Raw genomic sequence first — 25283 nt, 5'->3', positions numbered from 1 at the left:
ATAATTCATATACTAATTGCTTGAATATATGCGTGCATTAGGCTCAATTAGAGGAGAAGCTTAGTCGTGGACAAATTCAGTCCGGGGCCAAAACGATATCCTCACGCAGCGCTCGGGACACCGCAGCATCCCGGACGTGTCGTGGCCGCTGGGTATGCTATTACTTCAAATGTTATTTATTTAGTTACACAAATGAAATCGTTGCTAATTTGCATTTTATGATTTGTAGGTTCCTGACCAGGGCATCTCAACTGTTCGGCAGGAAGAAAAGGGAAGTGTCTGATGTTGTGGCTCGGCAAGCGAAGGAGATTGAACAATTAAAAGCCGAAGTCCAATCCCTTAAGCCAGAGGAACGCCGCCGAACAAGAGGAAGAAGGAGAGGTGGCTGGTGAGGCGTATGTTCCACAACCATACGCTCCTCGGGATGAGGTACAACCACAAATTTATGCTGAGGAGTTCATTTCCCTCAACGACCAAGGTATCCTATACAATTTTGATGACCATGCGGCCCTTAATCAGCAAGTACATCTCTGCTCTGACAACATCGACAATATTGTGGCCCGAGGGTATTTGTACGAGCATGTGGGTAAGATCAAAGTTCACTGCCAGGATTACGATGATTCACATGCTCGGATCATGGTTTCGGAAATCCTGCAAGAGGACGCTGAAATCCCAGTCCCAATTGAAGAGTTCAGATATGTTAGGGACGTGTACCAGATGTTCCTTCCTTGGCCTAAACACTTAATTTTAACAACCGAGGTAACTTCTCAACTGAAATTAATTATTAATGATTAGTGGAGTTTGAATATCTTCAATATTCATCCGTAGTGAAGTAGGTTCTGCGAATATATGTGCTGCGGTGGGATGGATGAACAAACTACTGTTATATATGTGTTATTTGTCGTTATACAGCCATGTTCAAAAATTTTGGGGTCATTCAATTACAACCGTTATGCTGCCGAAATTTCGGTAGAATTTAGATAAAATTTGATATATATATATATATATATTATGTTCTGTTTTGTTTAGGGTCCACTCGCTCAACCGCCCTCAAGACGTGATGCGTCAAAGGGGAAAGCTCCGATGCTTTCTCCACAAAGCCGTGGTGCAAGGGAAGATGAGTTGTTCACGGAAGAGAAGATGGCGTTGATCCCTAATTCGCTAAAATGGATGATTCATGAATTCCTAAGGCTCAAAGATAAACGTGATATAATCACAATTTCTGTCCCCCGAGGATTCATTGCACCGCGTACCCGCATCATTTTATCCGGAGAGGATTTGCAAAAGTTGCTACGTGTAACTACATCGTCAACTGTGGAATGCCGTTTGGAATGATGTATACTCTTCTTTAATCTAATTAACCTTATATCAAATTATAGTTAAATTATTATAAGGCACTAACACTTTTTTTGGCAGGGCACATATGGGAGAGCATCAACGGTCCGAGAAAAATTTTCAAGTTTTACGACCCGCAGCTTCTCACAGTGCATGGGATCAGCGATGAAGAACAGAGTCAGTCTTTTGACGATGCGGCAAGACGATTGGCTAATTGGTTATCATTAATGAACAACAACCACCAAATGTTCTTTATTCCTTGGAATATCGGGTAAACTTTATTAAATTCTTTAGTGCTAATTGTTCATTTCTATATTATGTCTTCAAATTATTTTTATACTATCTTACTTATATTCCAATATAATTTTCTAGGATGCATTGGACGCTAGTGGTGGTTGCGCCAAGGAAAATTATCCATTTAAACCCTCTAAAAGGCCGCCCAATTCCCGAAGAAATAGAACAAATGATCGGAAGGTAATTATTTAATGACTTCTTATGTAACGAATTTAAATTAACTAACGAATTGAAATGCTAATATAATTTTCCCAAACAGGGCATTCATGTATATAGGGGACGCACATCAGTATCTTGGCCCGTGGCAAGGAATTTCACAAGCAACCGTCCAAGACAACCTAAAAGCCAAGAATGCGGTTTTTATGTTTTGAAATATATCACTGACATCGTCGCACGTGCCAACCCCAACCGTTACATAGAAGATCAAAAAGCTGTAAGTTTTAATTATTGATCATAGTATATAAATTTTATAATAACAAATATATAATATACATATACATAAACTAATATAAATTTTTAATTTTTTTAACAGTTTGGGGGTAAGAAGCAATACGATCCAAAAAACAGAAATTTTACCACTACAGCGAAAGTGGATCGAACAATTGATGGCGGTGATTCACGGTGACGATTGAGGTTCAAAGGTCGAAGAATTTTTCTTCATTATGTAATTTTTATAGATTAACTTGTAATTAGATTTATTAACTTATTAATATTTTTAACTAATTTTACATGTTTGTGTAATATTTAATTATTTTTATGAAATCAAATTATGTTTTTACCCAAATTTAATTACTATTTAATTTAAAATGTAATTAATATATAATTAAATTAAATAAATATGTAATTTAAAATTTAAATAAATATGTAATTTAAATTAAATATAATAATATATAAATTAATAAATATAAAATTAAAATTATATAATTAAATTAAAAAAAAATGAAAAAAACTGAAATCTGCTCACTTTTGGCGTCGGTTCCTACGCCATATATGGCGTCGGTTATTGGCTAGGAACCGACGCCATATATACCCCTATGGCGTCGGTTCCTAGCTAATAACCGACGCCATAGGGGTATATATGGCGTCGGTTCATATAAACCCTTTAGCGTCGCCCTGATAGGCGTCGGTAGCGAATTTCGCGAAAACCGACGCCTAAAGGACTTAAAAACCGCCTCTAAAGGGTGTTTTTGTAGTAGTGCGTCTTTTAAAAATGAAAAGAACGTAGATTTTCTTCCAAAGTTTCTGCTTTCATGATGCATATGTTTAACTGTTTGTATTGTTTGTTTATTATCTGACAATAAATTAATAAATTAATAAATGGAATGAATTGTTGTTTTGCATTTTCTCTAGTTTTTTTTTTTTTTCTCATTTTCCTATATTGAAATGTTTTATCTATAAGAAATTAATTAATAACCAAATCTTTCGGAGTTTCGTATTCTACATTGTTTTTTTTTTTTTTTGTCATATTTTTTTCTTAATTTATTAATTTTTTTTTTAAAAAAAAATGTACTAGTAATATTCCTCACAAAATACATGCAATAATTATAATATGAAAAAGAAAATTAAAAATTTACTCATCAATCATCACATTTCGAATTAATTTATATTGATATATACTTATATTAGTTTGAGACAATGAGAAAGGTATAAAAGAATTCTTAATTTGTATACAATTATAATACCAAATAATACAAAGCATTTGTTCTTGAGTGGAAACTGCTATATTATTTGTTATAAAATAATATAGTATGAGAAAATTAAATATTATGTTTGGAAAAATTAATTTGTAGTGAATAAATTAATATTTTGAATGGTGTAACAAATTCGGTAACATATTTGTAATTGTCAATTCGGATTGTTTCAAACTAAGTTCTCAAAAAAGTGTTTTACGTATTTTTTTCATCATAAAAAATAATGAAGATTCATGAAAACTCGAAGAGAAAACAACAATCTTGGGACCCCAGAAATAGGGTCCAGCGCCCAGGTTGAGAATCCACCTAGTGTGCTGGTTTCGATCACTCAAATACAAAATCTGATTCGATCATTGAATATGGAATAGTCAAGAATAGAGTATAGGAGACCTCATCCTCATGTTCTAGAACATTGGAAGTATAAAAAAGTCAACCTAGGAGCTCGAAAATGAGTACCCAACGCAGAGGTTGACAAATGGCTTAGTGAGCTGGCGTCTTCTTATTCGATTTTCTATTTCGAGCGTCCGTCTATTTTTTACAATAACTACGATCCATGCGAAGTTAGAGAAGAAAAATTCACATTTTTCGCATTTCTATTTTCAACATGGGAAACTCACTCAGAAATGAAGGGTTTTGAGTCTCTCATTTCTTCAGAACAGTAATCTCCAAGAAATGGTGACCAGCTTCGCCAGAACACAGAAACAAACTAATTAAATGATTTCAAAATATCACTTAAGCATCTTAAAGTACATCTCCTGAACGTTTTTTCATTACTCAGCATCCAAGTTGATGGCATATGTCAACTTGGACTCTGGGATCTCAACTTGGGCGCTGGGTCATGAACATCATTCAGGAAAATGACCAGAACTCATTCAGTATTGGTTCGATTAATGCAATTCAACTTGTATTTCTAAGAATTTTTAAGGATCTATCAATTCATATCTCACACTTCAATCGTCATTCTAAAGTTATTGACCCTATATTTTACCCCCAATGGAGAGTTACAAAAATAAGCTCTCGCTATTACCTAGAGTGGGTCCCGCCATCGCGACTGAACTCCTAAAATTGATGATCAATTGCCGAAGTTAATTTTCATCTTTAGTACATTATCTATGGTCAAAAATAGCCTAGTATTTTTTTTTCCTATTTTTGTGGGCCTCCTTCACCTATAAAAGGAGAGCTCCCTTATCTCATTTTAACATTCAGATAACTACCTATAAGGTCAGAGCTTCTCTCTCTAGTTTCTCTCTCTAGAAATTAGAGTTTTGACATGTAGCCTTTTCTATAATATCATCTCTTGATTAATAAAAACTCAAAGTAGATGTAGCTCTAATATTGTCAGAATACAAGGAGTGAACTACTATAAATTAGATGTGTCTCTCTTATAATTACTTAACAACTATTTCATTCTCACCAATCTAGTGAGCGGGTGTGGCTTAGAAGTTTTAGTCCACATTTTTGAGTCAATGTTAGTGCTTTTATTGAGAGCCACAACTTAAGAAAGTTACTAGCAAGATGGTTGAAACACGCTCCACAAGTGTTGACAGAGGAATCCCAACATCTGGCCAAACAACTGGGGGTGCCCCAGTTGATGGAGTTGGAACTGGAGTTACTCCTCCGCCCTAGGTGCCAGGACCATGCATTGGAACCGGCTCCACAACTCGTCCTTTAAGGCCAGTAAACGCTCCCAAGACTGGCACCAATAACCAGCTCGCACATGGGGAGCCTCGTGTGGAGATCAATGACCTTGAGGAGGTCGATACTCAGGTTGCCTAGCTCACCCAAATTGTGGCTGATCTATAATAGCAGCTGCAAGACTCTCTTGACAGCCAACATGAACAATTTCAACACTTAATTCATGGAAAACTGTAGGAACATCCAAAGCTGACAACTTGAGCAAGAACAGTAGAGAGCTTACATGTCTCAACGGATTAGAGAAGGTTATCGATCTGGTCGTGGAACTACTCCTCGCAGGGGTCTTTTTGAGTTGGTGAGAGACTCCCGGCCGACAGCCTGGTCACGTGGGAACCAAGGGGAAACCCTTAATGCACAGAACACAACTACCACACCTAGTAACTGTGCAAGCACTAAGCAGACACCAGGCGTGGAGACCTCCTAGATGGAAAGCACGTTCGAGCAAGAGCTCGAAAGGACTCAAGCTCGTGGGCACCAACCAATGAGCCATCCACTAGATGTTGAATGATCTCGCAACACCAAGAGAGCCAACATCACTCCTAGGGGTGTTCACTAAGTATCCGATCCAATTCAGTCTGCACGATCCAATCCAATCCAATCCGCAAAATGCGGATATCCGCACTTGCGCGGATTGGATTGGATTGAAAAATCTAAAATCCGCACTTGTGCGGATTGGATGTTGTTTGGCCTCAAAAAGTAACCGATCCAATCCAATCCACACTTAATTATATATATTTTTTTAAAAAAATAAAATATATAATATATATTAATTTTTTAATATTATTAAAAAAAGACACAAACTTATAATTTGTTAATCTTTTTTAGTAATATATTGAGTTAATGTATTTTATTTATAAAAATAAAAAATACCAAAATAATTATTCTTTATTCACATAAACACATACACATAAATTTAAATACATATACTAACTTATTTATTTTAGTAATGAATACATATATATTTTAGTGTAAATATAAAGATGAGTACATATATATTGACATATATGTATTGGTTTGATTTCTCTATAAATGGAGATGGAAATTGATTATTATTGGAGATTAAAATACAATAGTCTTTTTTTAATTGTTTTCTATGAAATATTAAATAATTTATCTTTTAAAAAAAAAAACTGATCCAAAATAACAGATCCAAGCCGCACTATTGCAGATTGGATTGGATTGGATTTAAACTGGTATGCGGATCGGATTGGATCCAAAATATGAAATCCGCACTTAGTGCGGATTGGATGTTGTTTGACCAAAAAAATACGGATTGGTTCGGATGAACACCCCTAATCACTCCTCCACCAAGTCCTTCTCAACGATCTTATGACACTAAGCCCCGAGACCCTACAAGGGGAAAGGGGCCTACTACTCAAACTGATGGAAGTAGTATGAGATACTACTTCGAGATCGGGGGCTACGAGATCCAGTAGGGAATGACCAATGAACCATTTCATACTCAAAAATACTTTCAAGATAAAAAGGGTGAATTGTGCCGTTACTTTGCCTGTGGCCTTGATTGCCAGCAATATGAGTACTTCCCTCAAGTACATGGAGAGGAGTTGAACTTGAGCAACCAGTTCAATTCTCTTCACACTTGTGATCCAAATGAAGACTACTTTGAGGGAAGTAGACACTACAACACTCTGTATGATCACTCCCACAGCGGATCATCCCAAGATGATCCAGAGTTCATCCTGGAGACATCACCAGAGCTGCCTCCACGATCTCGTGGTCAGGAGGCAACAACAAGTCCAAGTCGACCAAAGCACATGGTCAACTTGGAAGACAAAGAGACCTGCGTGACCTCTTAACTAGGAGATAGTTGGTGGAAGTATGAGCTTCTAGAGGAGGCCCTATCTAGGTAATAGAAGTTCCAATTGGGATGCAAACCACCACGTATGGGGTCAACCAGGCAGAATTTAATACTTTAGTGGCCTTAGTGAAAGGGATCACGACCCCTAAATTGTCAAAGTTCAAACTTGATAAAGAGCGACTCACCACTTTTTGAAAGAATTAAAGATCTTTCTATCCCTTCAAAGTTTAAGAACCCTTCCTGGCATCAGTATGTCGGGAAAGAAGATCAACTATCTCACATTCGCTACTTCAAAGTACAAGCCCATCTGCAAGGTGTGAGAGATGATTTCAGGTGTAGAATCTTCCCTGCCACACTTACAGGCCTAGCTCCACGGCGGTACCATAAGCTCTCCCCTAGATCGATTGACTCATGGAAAGATCTAGTGGATTCTTTTGGTAACTAATTGGCCCTTTCCCGACAACGCCAGATCAAACTCAATGATTTGGTGGATGTCAAGCAGTAGGAAGATGAGCCCCTCAAGGACTACATCCAACAGTTCTTACAGGCAGCTGCTATGACTAGAAGTCTTAACGAGGATGCAAGGGTAATGGCACTTGCATCTAGACTCAAGATGATGAGTCCTCTGTAGTCTAACCTTCATCTTAAGGTTGTTTACACCGTGAATGAATTCCTAGATAAAGCAGACAACTTTATTAAGTTATAAGAAGTCATCACCCAAGCCAAGGGATCTCAAAGGGTGGCAAGAAGAAGTCACGAGACTCCCTATCCATTGACACTGAGGCACAAGGCAATGGGAAAAGAGGCAGAACCAATGGAGGTAAGAGAGCTAACAATGGTGGTAGCCAGGATACTCCCCAAGTGGGAACAAGCCATAGACTAGGGGCAGGCCCTTACGAGAGTGTGAGCCTCACTTTACCACTCCATCCTCTTGGCTCAAAGAGAAGAGATTTATATGGTCACATAGTCAATAGTGTTGTGTTGGGTTTTATGCCCTAAATAAAACTCATTTCAATATAATCAGATTTACTTATTAATATAGATCAGAAATAACATTTAATGTTGCATGGTTCACATGATTTATTTCATGATTATATGTACATAATGTATAAATTCATCTGAAACCCTTTTCACATACTTGATCCTGTTTATTGTGCCGTCAACACATTGGAAAGTAAACATGACTATGTGAATAAAGTTTCCTTATCAGACACGGGGTTTTACTGATATGATAATCTACAACAAGAGTTTACTTGCATTTGGAGAAATGCTATGTTCTTTCCAGAGCATTGGTTAAAGTAAAGCTCAGGTTGGATGCATGGAGTATGCATCGGAAGGGACCGATATTGAACTTTGACTTAGATTTATTAAACTTACCGTAATATCTATTCAAGTCAATATCGCCTAATTGATCAAATTAGGATTATAACAATGGATAACTAATGATGTGTCTATATGGTGGAACATGTAGAGCATTCTATATACTGAGAGTGCAATTCTAAGTTCTATGCGTGGATTCAACGAAGAATTAATAAGTTAGTAAATTTTAGTAATAAATTCTTGATCTACTTATTGGAAGCTCGGTTATATAGACCCATGGTCCCCGCACTAGTTGAGATAATATTGCTTGTAAGACTCATGTAATTGGTTTTGATTAATCAATTATAATTCTCAATTTAGACTATGTCTATTTGTGAAATTTTCACTAAGTAAGGGCGAGATTGTAAAGAAAGAGTTTTAGGGGCATATTTGTTAATTATGATACTTGGTATGGTTCAATTAATAAATATGATAAATGACAATATTATTTAATAATTATTTATAGTTATTAAATAGTTAGAATTGACATTTGAATGGTTGAATTTGAAAATTGGCATTTTTGAGAAAATCAGATGCAGAAAAGATAAAACTGCAAAATTGCAAAAAGTGAGGCCCAAATCCACTTGTATAGGGCCGACCACTTTTGTAGGAAATTTAAACTGATATTTTCATTATTTTAATGCCAAATAATTCAAACCTAACCCTAGTGGAATGCTATAAATAGATAGTGAAGGCTTCAGGAAATTTACACTTAATTTTCTAGTTTTTCATTCAGAAAAAACTGAGCCTTCTCTCTCCCTATCTTTGGGCGAACCCACTCTCTCTCTCTTCCTTATTGAGATTTCGAAATCCTTAGTGTAAGAGTAGTGCCCACACACAGCAAGTGATACCTCAATCATAGTGAGGAAGATCGTGAAGAAAGACTTTCAGCAAGAAGGAGTTTTAGCATCAAAGATTCAGAGAAAGAGATCCAGGTTCAAATATTGATAATGCTCTGCTACAGAAAGGAATCAAGGGCTAGATATCTGAACGGAAGGAGTCATTATATTCCGCTGCACCCAATGTAAGGTTTCCTAAACTTTATATGTGTTTATTTCATCGTTTTAGAAAGTTCATATTTAGGGTGTTAATAAACATACTTGTGAGTAGATCTAAGATCCTGGTAAAATAATTTCCAACATGTTGTACCACAAACCTCTCCCTTTTGAAGAGTCATGAAAGAGAGACATGAACAAATTTTATTGCTACCGCAACAATTACGGTCAACACACTAATGAGTGTAATCTGTTGAGGGACGAGATAGAATTTTTCATCAGATTAAAACATGCTGCTCTTCAGCGGTATGTATGACGTGAAGCTTCAGTTGGGGGCAATGCACCTCTCCAGCATGCGCCAGTTGTAGGCAGGGTAGAGATTGTGATTAGAGGCCCTCACCTAGCTAGAAAATTAAAGAACAACCTTAGAAAGGTATGCGAGATCTTTGAGACATGAACCAAGATATAGCTGAAGTACAAAAGGAGGTAGCAGATTTTCCTCCAAAGTCTCAATGTTATGGGTGTGATCCTCTCACATTTGTAGAATCAGACTCATATCATGTAAGCTACCTTCATAACGATCCCTTGGTTGTTTAGGTGAAAATAGAAAAATATGATGGCGATAAGGGTGATGATCAATGATCAGAATGCCTTTAACCTTAGAAGACCTGGAACCATGCAAAAATCTTATGTATGGTTACAACGGGGCCGACATCGTTCCATGTGGTGAGATCAAACTGCCACTCATTGCCCCAAGGCAGACCACCATCATGGCCACGTTCATAGTGGTGGATGTGAAGTCTCCATACAAGGTAATGCTCGAAAGGACTGCATATACGACCTTCGAGCCATCTCGTCAATCTACCATTTGTCCGTCAAGTTCCTAATGGTGGCTAGTATCGATTGTCTCCTTGGCAATAGATGAATGACCCGTAAGTGCTATAAAGCTTCGTTATCATGCCAAAAAGACCTCCTCTAAATCTATTTCTCCAGGGGGACATACAAGACATTACCTACAAAATCCAGAGAAATGACAAAGACCTTTGAAATTCAAACTACATAGAAGATGGAAATGGCACCTAAAGCCACTTAAAGGTGAGCCCAAGATAGGGATGACATTGACCCCCTTTTTAAGAAAATCAAATTGGGAGTTGGTTCGACTAAGGAACTCAAAGAACTTCCCCTCAACACAGTAGACCCGACCAAGGTTGTCAAGATTAGAACAAAGATGATGGAGGCCTTGAGCAAGATGCTTATGGCTTGCCTCAGGAGAAATCAAGACATTTTGGCCTTGTCGCGTGAGGACATGATCGGGATCAACCCCTAGGTCATCTTTCATGCCCTCAACATAGACAAAGTAAATTTTAGGCATGTACAACAAAAATGCAGGCTCCTTGACAAAGAGCTCTCCAAAGCTCTCAAGGAAGAAGATGAAAGACTATAGGAGAACAACTTCATTAGGGAAGCTTTCTACCCAGTTTGGGTATCCAACCCTATTCTGGTGCATGAGCCAAAATGTAAGTGGAGAACTTGCATCAAATGCACTGACCTAAACAAAGCATAACCTAAAGACTTTTTTTCTCTACCACGAATTGATCAACTGGTGGACGCAACACCCGTTCATGAACTCCTCACATTCATGGATGCCTTTTCCAGCTACAACCAAATCAACATGCACACACCAAATGAAGAGCATACTAGTTTTTGAACTGACATCGAGCTTTATTGCTACAAATTAATGCCCTTTAGACTCAAGAATGTGGGTGCTACATATCAAAGGCTAGTCAACCGTATGTTCCACAATCAAATTATGAAGAATATGGAAGTCTACGCCGATGATATGCTAGTTAAGTCCAAGAAATCTGAAGATCACATCAAAGATCTAGAGGAATGCTTCAACATCCTGTGGGAATATCAAATGAAGCCTAACTCTCTAAATTGTGCCTTCGATATCCAGTTAGAAAATTTTTTGTTGTCAACTCAAGAGAGATTAAAGCGAATCTAGAAAAGATCAAGGTTTTACCAGAGATAAAGTCACCGTCGCGGATTAAAGACGTGAAAAGTCTGATAGGAGGAATTACTGCTCTTAGCAAGTTCATCTCAAAGTCAATTGACAATTGTGTTCCCTTCTTTAATTTAAATAAAGGAAGCAACAAGGGGTTTGAATGGATTGATGAATGCGAGCAAGCCTTCAAGCTCTCAAACATCATCTAGCCAGGCCACCTATTTTATCTAAACCAATAGATGGTGAAGAACTATTCATCTATTTGGCCATCACTGAGCTTGCAACCAGTGCTACTCAAGTGCATGATGATGAGGAGATAAAACACCCAATCTACTACATCGACAAGCATCTCATTGGGGCTGATTCAAGGTATCCCCCCATGGAAAAGCTAGAATATTATTGCTTGGTCCTAGCCTCCAAAAAGCTAAGGCCTTACTTCCAAGCTCATACAGTCAAGGTACTAACTGACCAACCACTTAGGAAAGTTTTGATGAAGCCAGAAGCATCAGGGCACCGACTCAAATGGGCAGTTAAACTAGGTCAGTTTTAGATAACCTACTAGCCTCGAACAACAACCAAATAGCAGGCATTAGTAGACTTCATTATTGAATGCACTGGCCTTGATGAAGATAATCCCATGATTTGTGAAGACCAGGTCAACACAGATGAGACTACAGCTCAGGATGACCCTTGACCTTCCTCGAACTATATGTATATGGATCCTCCAAGAAGCATGGTTTTTATGTTGGACTCATCTTAGCTACTCTAGAGGGATTTTTAACTCACAGTGCATTGCGGTTTGATTTCACCATAATAAACAACAAAGCAGAGTATGAGCCACTCCTAGCCAAACTACGATTAACACTAGCAATCAAAGCTGAGTCACTCCAGATCTACAGATTCACAGCTAGTTGTGTAATCAGATTCTTTACGAGTATCAAGCCCAAGGGTCAAACATGATCGCATACTTAAGTAAAGCTAAAGATTTATTAGCCCAACTCAAGCACTGCTCCATCCAATAAGTGTCGCGTGAATAGAACACAAACACAGACTCACTACTAGAAAAATGGATTTTAGTGATACACATTGAGTGACTCTAAAGTTATTTAGTGACACTTCACCGCGCGTCACTAATGAGGGTGACTGGAAAGACAATTTTTAGTGACACTTCACGCGTGTCACTTAACCCTTTTACAGTCGCTCATTGCGCGTCACTATAGGTGTTTAAAGTCAAGTTTTGTCAGACTGAAAAAGTAATAGCTACACACAAAAAGTGTCACTATATCTTTTTTTTTCTATTCTTTATTATTATTTTTAGAGGTATAGTGACACACAAAAAGTGCCACTATATTAAATTTTTTTTTAAAAAAAAATTATATAATTTTTTCAAAATAATTTTTATAATTTTTTTAAAAAATTAATAATTTGTTTAATTAGGAAAGCAATATCATATTTTTATATTTATTCTAAACTAAAACAATATACTATATTTTAAATACTATATTTTAATATTACTATTTTTATAAGTTATATCTAAAAAACAAATCAATCATTCAAAAAAATGAAATAATACTATATAGCTTAAATGTTATATTCATATTTATACTTGCATGAAATAAAATACAATATTTAAAACAAAAATACTAAAATTAGTCATCAAACAATGGGTATTATGAACATAAATTTTAAACCCACATAACAATAACAAATATACACACCAAGAACTTGAATACAGACCCAAAATTATTGTAATAAAAAACATTTTAAAAATATTCAGATCCAAAAGAATGCCGAGATACACACGCCGAAAGAGGAGTCGTTGGTGTGGCTGGTGTCACTGGACTAACCGGCATCGACAGTGATCTAATGTACACCATATTGCTCGTTTTCCTGTCGCCCTCTATAATATATATACACATATGAACATACAAAAGTTAATTATTACAACATATATAAAATTATATGTAGGGATCTATATGTTGGGTTTTGTGCCCTAAATAAAACTCATTACAATCTAATTAGTTATCAATCTAAGAAATTTGAAGTGATTTATGTTTGCGTGAATTTTTCATGCTTATGGTTTAATATGTTTAATATATGCACAAAATCTGTTAAGTCCAGAACATATATTTATTCACAATTACAGTATTGTCAACACAGTGGAATGTGATTGTGATTATATGATTCAAAAGACTAAGTCCTTGTTTCATCAGTGTTTTGGATTTACACTGATGTGATAATCAGCGATGATGTGTACTTACACTTGGAGTAAGTGTTATGTTCTTTCCTGGACATTGATAAAGTATACTGGTTTCGAATGTATGGAGTATACATTGGACTGGACCGATATTGAACTTAGTTAAGATATTATGAACTTACCGTTGTATCTTTCCAAGTCAATATCAGTAGTTGATCTTAGATTAAAAGAATCTAAATCCTGATATGCTTAGGCTCAACTCAAGAGTGTTATTCATGTTCTTTGATTAATTAGTTAAGCCTACTTTTGGATCAGGGTGATACGTATATTTTGGGAACATGATAGTATGATTGAGTGGGAGCGCTGAACATAAATATGGAATCTATAGCTTCTACTGGTGTATAGAAGTCAAGTTATGATTCCCTTCGAGCTTAGCTAAATAGAAGTAAATGGATGAGCTCTTGTTTCAGTGACTAGTTCTTAGATCACTAAAACATCATTTAGAGGTAGTTAAGTGTTTTAAGGGGCCAAATACATTGAGGGGTGAAAACGGTAAACTTATCCCATCTCAATGTAAATCATCTATATAGAGGATCTTTGATCACATTAAGATTATAACAATGGTTAAATGAGATAGCATATCTATATCGTGAAACATATAGAATGCTCTATATAAGTCTGAGAGTGCAATTTTAAGTTCTAAGAGTGGATTCAACGAGGAATTAATAAGTAGGGATTTACTTAGTAAATTCGGTTCACTTATTGGAAGCTCAGCATATAGATCCATGGTCCCCATTCTAGACCATACTGCTTGTAAGACTCAATAATTGATTTATTATTAATCACTTATAATTCTAAAGTTAGACTATGTCTAATTTGTGAATTTTCACTAAGCAGGGGTGAAATTGTAATGAAAAGAGATTCTAAGTTTATTTATTAATTAAGAGACTCTATATGTCTAATTAATAATTATATTAAATGACAATATTATTTAATAAACTATTTTAGTTATTAAATAATTAGTTTTGGCCTTTAAATGGTTAGAATTGGAAAATTGGCGTTTTTGAGAAAATAGAAATAAAAATAGTGAAAACTACAAAATTCAAGTGAGGCCCATTAACACCTATGGCCGGCCACTTGAGTGAGTTTTTCCAATTAATATTTTCATTATTTTAATGCCAAATAATTACTAACCTAAACCTAGTAGTTGCCTATAAATAGAAAGTGATGGCTCAGTCAAAATAAGCTTTTTGTCAGAAAAATCAAAGATTGCTTTTTCAGAAAAACTGAGCCTTCCACTTTCTCTCTCTATAGCCGACCCTATCTCTCTCTCTTTTTCTCTTCACAATTTCGAACCCTCTAGTGATAGAGTAGTGCCCACACACAGCAAGTGGTACATCAATCATAGATTGGAAGACTGTGAAGGATCACACACAAAGAGAAGGACATTCAGGCTCAGATCTTGATAATACTCTGCGACAGAAAGGATACAAGGGTTAGAGATCTGAGTGGAAGGAGACATTATTCTGCTGCTACCAATGTAAAGTTTTCTTAACTTTATATGTGTTTAATTATCGTTTTAGAAAGTTCATATTTAGGGTGTTAAACAACATACTTGTGAGTAGATCTAAGATCCTGGTAAAATAAATTCCAACACTATAATAATATAAATGGTACGTACGGACCTTTGATAATCATCAAGGGCGATGACATGGTGTGGTGATCTTCCTGAGTTTACCAAGCCCACGCTTAGGTGAAGGCCTGGCAATGATATCATCCCACAGTTTATCTAGCAAAACTATATTTTTCGATGATATTTCTATGAGTCTCTCACCTAATTCTCTGTTGGTCTTCGAAATGGGGTTTTCACCCTATGACTTCGAAGGTTATATATAGAGGTAGAGCAAGTCATCTTATACGGCCACTAAAATATCTCCTTAAGTTTTTACCATAGGTTTGCGGGTTGGGACTCGAATCTTCAGCTGCCGGTGTCCTGGAGTAAGGCAGAGACACCGTGCAACCCAAAAGTCGCAACATCCACCATCGACCTCAAAACAAAAATCTTCTCGTTCGCTGGGGCTGGGAGGTGCTTCTGCCGTTGGGTCGGGAAGTCGTTCGCTGGGGCTGGGAGGTGCTTCCGCCATCAGCCCATGTTAGAGAGGTCAAGATAGAAAGTGTGAGGTTATTGGTTAGAGAAAGAAAATGTGATAAAATTAGGGTTGCATAGTTTTAAGGAACCAAGAGAGAGAAATAAATTATTATTATTATTATTATTATTATTATTGAAATGTGTAAACAACAAAGAATACAACTGTATTTTATTAATCATTCATTCGGATTCCCAATGATCTATTTTATTATTTTATTATTCTATTATTTACTAAGTAAACTGATAGAGTTTGTAAAAGTGATAGGGTTTGTGTTTTATTTTTTTTTATTATTTATTTATTAATTATAGATATATATTTTTTTAAAAAATAGAATTATGATATAGTGACGCGCTAAGTGTGAGGGGATATATTTACCCAGTCATGTTTGGCGCGTCATTATAGGTCAATATTTTTTAAATTAATAAAAATCAAAAAAGTTTATATTTACTCTTTAGTGACACTCTATATTTTCAGTGACACACATTACAGGAGACTAACACCTAATGTTTAGAGTCTAATTATGCATGTCACTAAAAGTTACTCCTAACTCTATAGTGACCCACACTTTTGTGCGTGTCACTAAATAGTGTCACTAAAAAGCTAAATTGTAGTAGTGACTCACTAGTTAAATTGGCTAGTACAACAAGTTTTGACACTCTCAGTGAGGTTTCCATTGAAGACCTCACCAAACAGAGCATTGATCAGACGAACTAAAAGCAAAATATATGAAGATTACCTTGGTAAAGTCCTTAAGTAGGTTTCCCATGAGGATGTCATGTGGAAGGACATCTGCACCAATTAGTGACACCCCAACATCTGCCCGAAACCTTTCCTAGTAGTGGTTACGAACCTCTTCTGCACACTTCAGCTCCATAGGAGCAACGTAGGCCACCTTGTCTTTTAGTTTTTGTGTTGTCGAGGCAGGGGGAAGTTGTGGAACCTTGGAGTTCTTTGCCAAGGAAGGTTTTAATCTGGCCACCCCTTGGTCAAGCATTCCTAAAGTTGTAACTTTACTTCCTTGAGTTCTGCGGTAGAAATTCTATCGTGTGCCTTAAAAACTAGCTCCGCTCCAGGTTCCAAGTCAGTGACAAAATCTATTTCTCCCTATGGTGGTAACCCTAGAAGTTCTTCTGGGAATAAATCTAAGAACTCTTGTATCAATTTAATGTCTTCAGAATCAACTCGGGTTAGGTGGTATCTAACACCACTGTTATAAACCAGATGCATCCATTCTGTAATAGATCACTAGCATTTAGCACTGAGATTACTAGAATCTGAGACCCCAAACTAATATCACACATACAAACGGTTATTCACCCTCAAGTTGAAAAGTTACCATCTTCTGCATACAATATCTACTAGCGGCATACTTAGACAGGAAGTCCATTCTGAGTATAATATCAAACTCTGTGATGCCCAATTCTATGAGATCAACACTCAACTCCCTATCCTCAAATCTAATTAGCATAAACTAAATCTACCTTTTGGAGATAACTGATTCTCTGCTAGGTAGTAGGGTTCCAAATCGTGTTTCATAGCAGTCACAAGGCCTACCTAACTTATCAATTACTTTGACTGCCACATATGAATGTGTATCTTTAGAATCAAACAATACAGAGTAAAAAGAGTTGTTAACTAGAAGCTAACCTATCACCACTAAAGGGCTAGTTTTGACATTAGCTTGGATAAGGACAAACACCCTAGTTGGAGCGGGTTTTACCTCTCGTTTCAGCTCTTATTTCTTCAACTACAAGCAGTCTCTTTTATAATGGCCAATCACACCACACTGAAGACAAGATCCATCTTTACATTCACCCAGATGATGCTCATTACAACTAGGGCATTCTGGGTAAGTGTAACGACTCTCTGAGCCTCTCTGACGACCACCTCGGCCTTAGTTCCATAAGAACCTCTTGTTCAAACTCAAGGCACTTGATGTAAATGGAGCTTTTCTCTTCTAATTAGAGGTTGAGTCAATACCGCCCCTACCAAAATCAAAGGTAGGAGGAGTAGTGGCCACACCAACAACTTTAGTCCCTCAGGGCTCCTAAATAAATTCCACTGTGCCCTCAGCTCGTAGTGCCTTCTCAACCAAGCGTAGGTAGTCGTGTCATCTATAGTAATCAACAAATAATGCTTGATTTCAGGATTCAACCTAGCCAAATACTTTTCCTTTGTACTGAAATCGGTTTGTACTATACCTATGGCTAACTTGGCCAGGCTATCAAACTAAGTATAATATTACGTAACTGACATATTCTTCCCTTGGGTCATCAACTCGGTGAACTCTTTCCTTTTTGTACTATGAACTGCCTCATTGTAGTACTTAGCATTAAACAAATCTTGGAACTCCTCCCAGGTAATTCTGGTAATGTCCCAATTAAGGGACACAATATCCCACAAAATTAAAGCATCCTCCTGGAATTGAAAGGTGGCACTGGTCACTCTATCATTTTTGGTGACAGCCATGAAGTTCAATATTCTATTAACGGTTGTAAGTCACTACTCGACTTTCATAGCATCTAGACCTCCTAAAAAAACTAGAGGTTACAAAATCTTTCGTAAAGCGATTCCATGAGATTACCAACAATAATTTTCTCCACTGGCAACACTGGACCAGGAGCTATCGGTACTTCAGGGGTAGGTGCTATAGGAGGATCATGTTGCCTTAAGTGTCGAATCAATTCGACTTGTTCATTAATTTTGGCTTGCTTTTCTACGAACCTTGGTTCCCAATCCTTGGCAGCAAACAGTGGGTTAACATTACCCCGATTGCGAGCCCTACATCTTCAACCTCTACCTCAGCCACAGATGTTAAGGGAATTCTAATCTCCCCGATCGCCACTGGATAAGACCATGTTGCCTTGGTTTCTCGTCTTTTTTTGGGCATCCATTCTTTTGGACTAGCCTACGAAATCATCAGTTAGCCTGGTCAGACCGCAATGAAGTTTAAAATCTAATTACCGTATACATGGGAATATTCAGCTGTCAGGCTCCTAACATACTTCTTATCAAGCTTTTCTTATACACATCTTATTATATAAAACTACTAAAGCATATAAAGGCTTAATAAACCGTGAGTCAAGCTTATCTCTGATGATGATTGTACATATCTTAACAATCTTCAGAAGATAACTTGGTGGCTCTGACACCAAATTATAACGCCCTACTAGTTTAGGCGTGCTATTGTGCTTTCATAATTATTGTCTACTCCTTTGCTAATCAAAGAGTTTATTGAAAAACATATTTAATTAAAATTTTCATAACTAAACTTAAACATAAATAAATATATATAAATACATATTTTTGGATCCCATTAAAAGTTACAACTGTTTCCAAGATACATGTACTACAAAAGTTATCGCCTAGCGACTATCAAAATAAAGGCCCAACTGTCTTGAAGATCTGAACACTCCAGGTCTAACTGCCTTGGTATGTACAGTCTTAATCTAGCCCAAAACTCACTGATTTTCAGCTTTTGCCTTGCCTTTTCCTACAAATGTAAATAATATATGTGAGTCGACAAACTCAGTAAGAAAAGTATAAACATAAACATATAACCATATCATAACCAGGCACCCATAAAGTTAATCACAATCCTATCTCGCTTCTAATGCGTACTAAGTTTGGAACATTCGTGATAAAGCCTAGCATATATTCATTGATATCCAATTCAACTCTACTTACAACGATACCATTCTTAAGGATATTTTGAACTAATGGCTTAGATTTGGCTAACATATATCCGTCAGTATCTAGTGCAACTCTATGTACACTAATATTGCTCTTACTGATATGTTATCTAAACTGGAAACTATAAAACATGTATGCTAAACATGTAAGCATACATATCATTATACTAATCTCACATTGATTCTGAATTCAAATGTGCCAGTCAACCTAAGTAGAAAATACTGCTCGACAATTTAAAGCCCTAAGTCACAATTTATGTAAAACTGATAAGTGACCCGCTAAATCACTTTTGGGGACTTAAACTCAAAACTAAATTTTTTTTTATCAATAAATAGCGTAGAAATACTCTAAATATCAAGGAAACACCAAAAATAAGACTTCAGGAAAATTCCACAAAATTGGTAGGCCATTTCTCTAAAAAGGGTAGGCCATTTTTCTGGGACACTACTAGGGAAAACAGTAGACCGTACGTTTCTAAGAAATAGTCTGCCGTTTTCTATTGTAGATTTCCCAAAAATTTAATTTTGACACCAAAATTACCCCAAACATTCTTTAACTCTCTAGAACCCATTTTGTGTCCGATAATTATAAATCAACAATAAAAAGCAACTACAAACCCTAGAAATGAAAACCACCATTGTTGAGCAAGCTTTGAGTTCTAAAACTCAAGCTTGCTTAAACTAGGCTACAACAGATACCAACCTGCAAAATCAACTTCAAACACTCCAATAACAAGCTCAAAAGCAAACCATAGCCTTCTCAAATTTGAACAGAAACTAACTCACCAAAACATGCATCAAAACTAATCTTTTTACTAGGAAATCAAAGAGAAAGAATGGAAAGGAGCTTACCTTGAATAATTACTTGGTAACACTTGAAATCCCTGCTAAAACACCCTTGTTTTTTTGTCTAAAGAAGATGAAGAATTCTTAGGTTCCTTAGGTTTATCTTTAGGCCGAATTTGAAGAGAAAGAAAGAGAATGTTTTTGTTTACTTGATTTTGTGATTAATCTAACCTAATAAATTAGAATTAAAACAATATAAAGATATCCAATATTCCTTTTAATTTTCTAATAAAACAAAATAGAGCAAAAGACTAATATGCCCTTTACTTAGCCACGAAGTAATCCTTCCAGTTAGAGATAAAATGGTCCAAAACTATAACCTCGAATAATCCTGACATTCTAAATCTCTAACTATCTTGTCCCGTTAATTCTAAGATACACTACCGTATCCAGGTGACTAATGGACAAATCATCGCATTCTGCTGTTACTAGGCATAAACTATAAAAAATATAAAATTAATTTCATATATAATATCCATAATACACTTAGAATTTTAATATATCTGCATAATTAAAAAATTATTATTGTAAAGTCTATTTTTGAAAATAAATTCTAATTTTTTGTTAAGAGACATATAATGATAAAAGATTAAATAAATCTCTAATTATCTGCTAATTCCTATAATAAAGTTAAGCAATTATTAAAACTATAAAATGATAAATGTAAAGTCACAATACATCAACAGTTAAAGCCACACATCTACTATTGAATAAAGTTTTGTAGTTGTGATTTTTTTTCTAGGGTAATTTGCGGCATAACCTCCTTAAGTGGCTAGGTACTTACAACTAACCTCCAATTCTAAAATTTTAGTGGTAAAACCTCCTAAACCCAAGTTCTGTTAGCACTTAGCCCTTTCTATCTATTTTTTGCTGTTAACTGCCATGGTGGAATGTATACGTCGACACAGTGTACACGTAACACAATTTTATTGGTCGTAAATAAATATTTAAAAAAATAATAAAAAATTAACTATTTTAAAAATAAAAATAAAAAAAAATCTTTCCTTACTAAAACAAAGAACAATATTTTCTCACTTTCCCTATTCTTTCTCTCTATTTTTTTTTTCTTTTCTTTCTTAATTAGATCGATCACCACCATGTCCACCATATTCTGGAAGAAAAGTTTCCCACTTTGCTTCTCCATTTCAAAATGTCTCCCCACAACTTTGTCGTCACCAAACGACAGAGACCACACTCAAACGACATCATCATCATCATCATCTTCCTCCTCTATGCCAATCAAAGCCTTCAACTCCTCTGCAAATGAAATCTTCGCCGCCAACTCTGCGACTCAGAAATCTTACCACTAGTGCCGGCGTTTGATCTCGCCACTGTCTACGCTTCCCCATAGGTTCTTCTTCTCCTCTCCGGGCCAGTCAAATTCAATAATCGAGTCCACAATATTCTCAGATCACGCCTCCCCCACCTTTCTTTCTCTCTGCATTTAGCACGACCCAATCCCAACCAGATCTGCGTACTTCCTTCCCAGATCCAACAATCATCTGCAAGAAGAAGAAGAGACACCGTGCTCCGAGTTCTCAACACCCTCCCCCATCTCCTCCGTGCTCCGAGTTCTCAACGCCCTCCCCCATCTCCTCCGTGCTCCGAGTTCTCAATGCCCTCCCCCTTCGGTACCGTCACTATGAGCTCGTTGTCAACAAAGACCGCCCCAGCGAGCTTTGGTCTTCGTCTTCGGCAACTGAAGTTAGAGACTCCCTTCGCTGCGGCGGTTAATGGGGCTAATTTTTGGGGAGTCGGCTAGGGTTTCGAAGTTAGAGAGAGAAGAAGAAGGAGGCGTGAGGATAGAAGAAGAAGAAGAAAGAAAAAGAAAAAGAAAAAAAAAATATAAATTTTTTTTTTTAATTTTTAAAGAATTTTATTTTTATTATTTTTATTTTTAATTTTTAAAATAATTAATTTTTTTATTTTTTTTTTAATATTTATTTACGTTGACCAATAAAATTGTGTCACGTGTACACTGTGTCCACGTATACGTTCCACTATGGCAGTTAACAGCCAAAGATGGAAAGAAAATGGCTAGGTGCTAACAGAACTTGAATTTAGAAGGTTTTACCACCAAAATTTTAGAATTGAGGATACTTGCAAGTACCTGGCCACTTAAGGAGATTATGCCACAAATTACCCTTTTTTATAATAACTTGTTGGTTGGTTATTACACAAACATAATACTGCATAAAAAATAATGAACTCTTAAATTTCAATCGTATCTATCTCATCATTTATCTTTCTAACACATGAAATAAATGTAAACTTTCATTTGTTGTAGTTTATTTAGAGCTAAAATTTATAATTTTATGACAATTACACAACATATTTTATATTATATTATATCATTCACTATAAAAATTAAGTAACTTAAAAAGACAACAAATATTGTGAAAGAGTGTAGGAAGCTTGAATTAGTTCCTTAGTTATTAATTGATAACTAAAGATCCCATAGTTTGAAAGTTCCAACCACGAAATTATAGTATCCACCTCTAAGTGCTATCTTTTTGTCTTCAACTCCCTTTAGAACAAATGGATAAGAATAGAGATTGTTTAGAGACACATTCACTGCTTCCTGTATATTCAAAATATTTATTCAACAATGATATATTAGACTGATATAATCAAGAATGTTTATAATGTAATAATATATACTTGTATAGATAATACATTGATTAATTATTATCAAGATTTAATTTTATTAATTACCTCAGCACAAATTTCACATTGCTCCTCAAATGACAAATTTTTGTGCTCAGTTTTCACTTTATTTTTGGCAGTTTGAGCAATGTTCATCCAATCATCAATAAAATTACTGTAGATTTAATGTATGTTAATTAAATTAATTTAATGAGTGAGAAGAATTTACATCACATAATATTATTAAATTTATTATAATAAAAAAAATTATAACTTATTCTTACAAAGGAGGTGAACCATCTTCTGGATGAGACATAAGTCTTTTCACGCCACCACAACGACTGTGTCCAATCACTAAAATATTTTCTATCTTAAACCTTTCGACTGCATATTCAATAATTGATCCAACTCCAGAGTCTTTCAACTACATAGTAATCAAATAATAACAAAAATTAATAATTGATATTTAAAAATTTGATTACTTAATTGCAATTAATGATTAGTAAATTAATTACGTACATTATCAAATGTTGGAATCAAGTTGCCAATATTTCGAGCCATGAACGCTTCTCCTGGTTGAAAATTTAAGATATGGGAAGGACAGACTCGGGAATCCGAACATGCAAATACTAGAAACTATTCATTAAATCAATAATTAATATTAATTAAATATAGCTAGATTAACAAATATTAATATATGTGTATTATTAGTGGGGTTTCTTCTTTCTTTTTTCGTCACAAAAAATGCATGGGTACGTATGCGTACCTTGGGATGTTGGCTTTCTTTAAGTTCATTAAATAAGCATGGATACTTGCTACAAAATCATGCCATAAAATAAGTTAAGTAATTAGGTACAAGTCTTTTTTTTATAACTAAAAGAAAAAGTAGTTAAATATATAATTAATATATGAGAAATGCTAGCTAAAATGTACAACCAATGCCTAGTACTTTTTTATGTGTATTTGTTCAATTAAATATCCGGTCTCATAAAGTTTAATATATAATTTTTAGGGATGTTAAGAGGTGCTAGGCACCACTAATGCTTAATATTTTGCTCAATTAATATTTATATATTTATATATATATATTCTTAAAATAGTTTTCGTAGTTTTCGTTGGACTTCTGAGATTTGGAACAAGATTAGCATTTTCAATTAAATACAGATTTATACTTTTGTTTGCAAATCATGGGTAGATGAAAGACTAAAGACCACTGTTAGAGAAATTTGAATTTTGCATTGAGAAAACTTGTTTGATTTTTGGGAAGTATCATGATCACCCAATAAAAAAGGATTTTATATTTTTTTTAAATAAACTATTTGAAGACGTATATAGGTGAGAAACTTATTAGATTTTTTACTAAGATTTTGGCTGTAAAATTAGATATGATGTGCATACCAGAATTTACAATGTTTTGCATGCCTTCAGAGAATTAGTCAAATAGGTGAAGATTGGTTGGGTTGTTAACTTGTTAGCAAGCCTAAACTAATACTTACATATTATTCTTTGTTCAGCAATAAAATTTCCTCTTAATTACCAAATACATAGAGATATATGTAGATATATATATATATATATTTTCTTACTTAAATTTATTGGAGAGAAAGTCCTCAAACCCACGACCAATTCTCATGACAGGATCAAAGCAATTTTGTTCAGGTTGCAGTAGTTTGGCAAAGCTTTCATCTTCCTCGCTCTCGCTTTCGGTCTTCTCACTATAATATTTATCCAATTTTATAATTTATTAATAATGATTATAATGTACATTAATAAATAAAACATAATACCATTACCTTGCTTCACTAATTAATATAATATCAATCAATTACGTACCTTATATTAATCACTAGTTTCTTCTTGACGACGCATTCATAATTGGCCAACTGGGAGTTTAATTCTTTAGCCATTATATTATTCGATATGTACGTTTTACTAATTTGTTTTCTGTAAATTCAAGCCATTATTAAGCGATTGTTATTACTACATATAAGATTCATTAAATAAATATATACATATATATACGTATATACACATATATATTATACATAGACTATAGTTGAATCAGAGAAAGAGAAAAGGTAATAATAATTAGTAGTGCATAAACTAACCCTTCTGAATAATAATCGATATAATAATTTATTTCTTAAGTATATGAGTCGAATAGCTTGATTATATATATAAATATATAGATAGAGTTTGTTTTTTCTTTTGAATACATATATATATATATAGATATAGTTTGGGATTGCAACAATACAAGAATAATTATGAATAACTGAGAAGAGAGATATATATTTGAGGTCACGTAATCTCTTATAAGCCAAACCTTTTCCTCTCTCGTTATTATCATAATTCATACATATTAATTAACGGAATTTAATAATATGAAATGGAGGACGCGTGCACTTGTTTTTTGTTTTTATATATCTTCATATAGATATACGTACTTTCTTTATTGACAATCATTCTTAAGGCAATAGTGGTGTTTAGTCACTTCTTGATATGTTATATTGTAATTGGTTAGCGATACTTTTTAAAAATTATTACATTAATTATATG

At 35.1% G+C, this 25283-nt stretch overlaps 2 protein-coding genes across 3 annotated transcripts; one reads left to right on the top strand and one right to left on the bottom strand.

Moving 5' to 3' along the window:
• The first annotated feature begins 428 nt into the window (after positions 1–428).
• LOC133036134 (uncharacterized) lies at positions 429–1335 on the top strand. The gene is made up of 2 exons (XM_061112627.1): positions 429–759; positions 1030–1335. Exons 1-2 carry the CDS (start codon positions 637–639, stop codon positions 1333–1335), a joined length of 429 nt encoding a protein of 142 aa, XP_060968610.1. The 5' UTR covers positions 429–636.
• Positions 1336–22282: 20947 nt separating this feature from the next.
• On the bottom strand, positions 22283–25041 carry LOC115710404 (carbonic anhydrase 2-like). 2 transcript variants are annotated; one of them, XM_061112016.1, is made up of 8 exons: positions 24833–25041; positions 24558–24668; positions 24311–24439; positions 23491–23539; positions 23244–23360; positions 23009–23148; positions 22794–22899; positions 22283–22659 (listed from the first exon to the last, which is right to left on the bottom strand). In XM_061112016.1, the coding sequence occupies exons 2-8, from the start codon at positions 24629–24631 to the stop codon at positions 22525–22527; spliced, it is 750 nt and encodes a 249-aa protein (XP_060967999.1). In that variant the 5' UTR covers positions 24632–24668; positions 24833–25041; the 3' UTR covers positions 22283–22524. The 2 variants fall into 2 exon arrangements, with proteins under 2 accessions (XP_060967999.1, XP_060967998.1); XM_061112015.1 differs by having other exon boundaries at positions 24558–24874.
• Positions 25042–25283: the final 242 nt, after the last annotated feature.

The sequence above is a fragment of the Cannabis sativa genome, chromosome 3 (genome assembly GCF_029168945.1).
Source record: "Cannabis sativa cultivar Pink pepper isolate KNU-18-1 chromosome 3, ASM2916894v1, whole genome shotgun sequence".
NCBI lineage: Eukaryota > Viridiplantae > Streptophyta > Magnoliopsida > Rosales > Cannabaceae > Cannabis > Cannabis sativa.
This window is presented reverse-complemented; position numbering and strand designations above follow the sequence as displayed.

Coding starts and splice junctions, on each gene's coding strand:
- LOC133036134 (XM_061112627.1), top strand. CDS start 637: ATGGTTTCGGAAATCCTGCAAGAGGACGCTGAAATCCCAGTCCCAATT. Junction 760..1,029: donor ACTTAATTTTAACAACCGAG/GTAACTTCTCAA, acceptor TGTTTTGTTTAG/GGTCCACTCGCTCAACCGCC.
- LOC115710404 (XM_061112016.1), bottom strand. CDS start 24,631: ATGGCTAAAGAATTAAACTCCCAGTTGGCCAATTATGAATGCGTCGTC. Junction 24,440..24,557: donor AAACTAGTGATTAATATAAG/GTACGTAATTGA, acceptor TAAATATTATAG/TGAGAAGACCGAAAGCGAGA. Junction 22,660..22,793: donor AATGTGAAATTTGTGCTGAG/GTAATTAATAAA, acceptor TTGAATATACAG/GAAGCAGTGAATGTGTCTCT.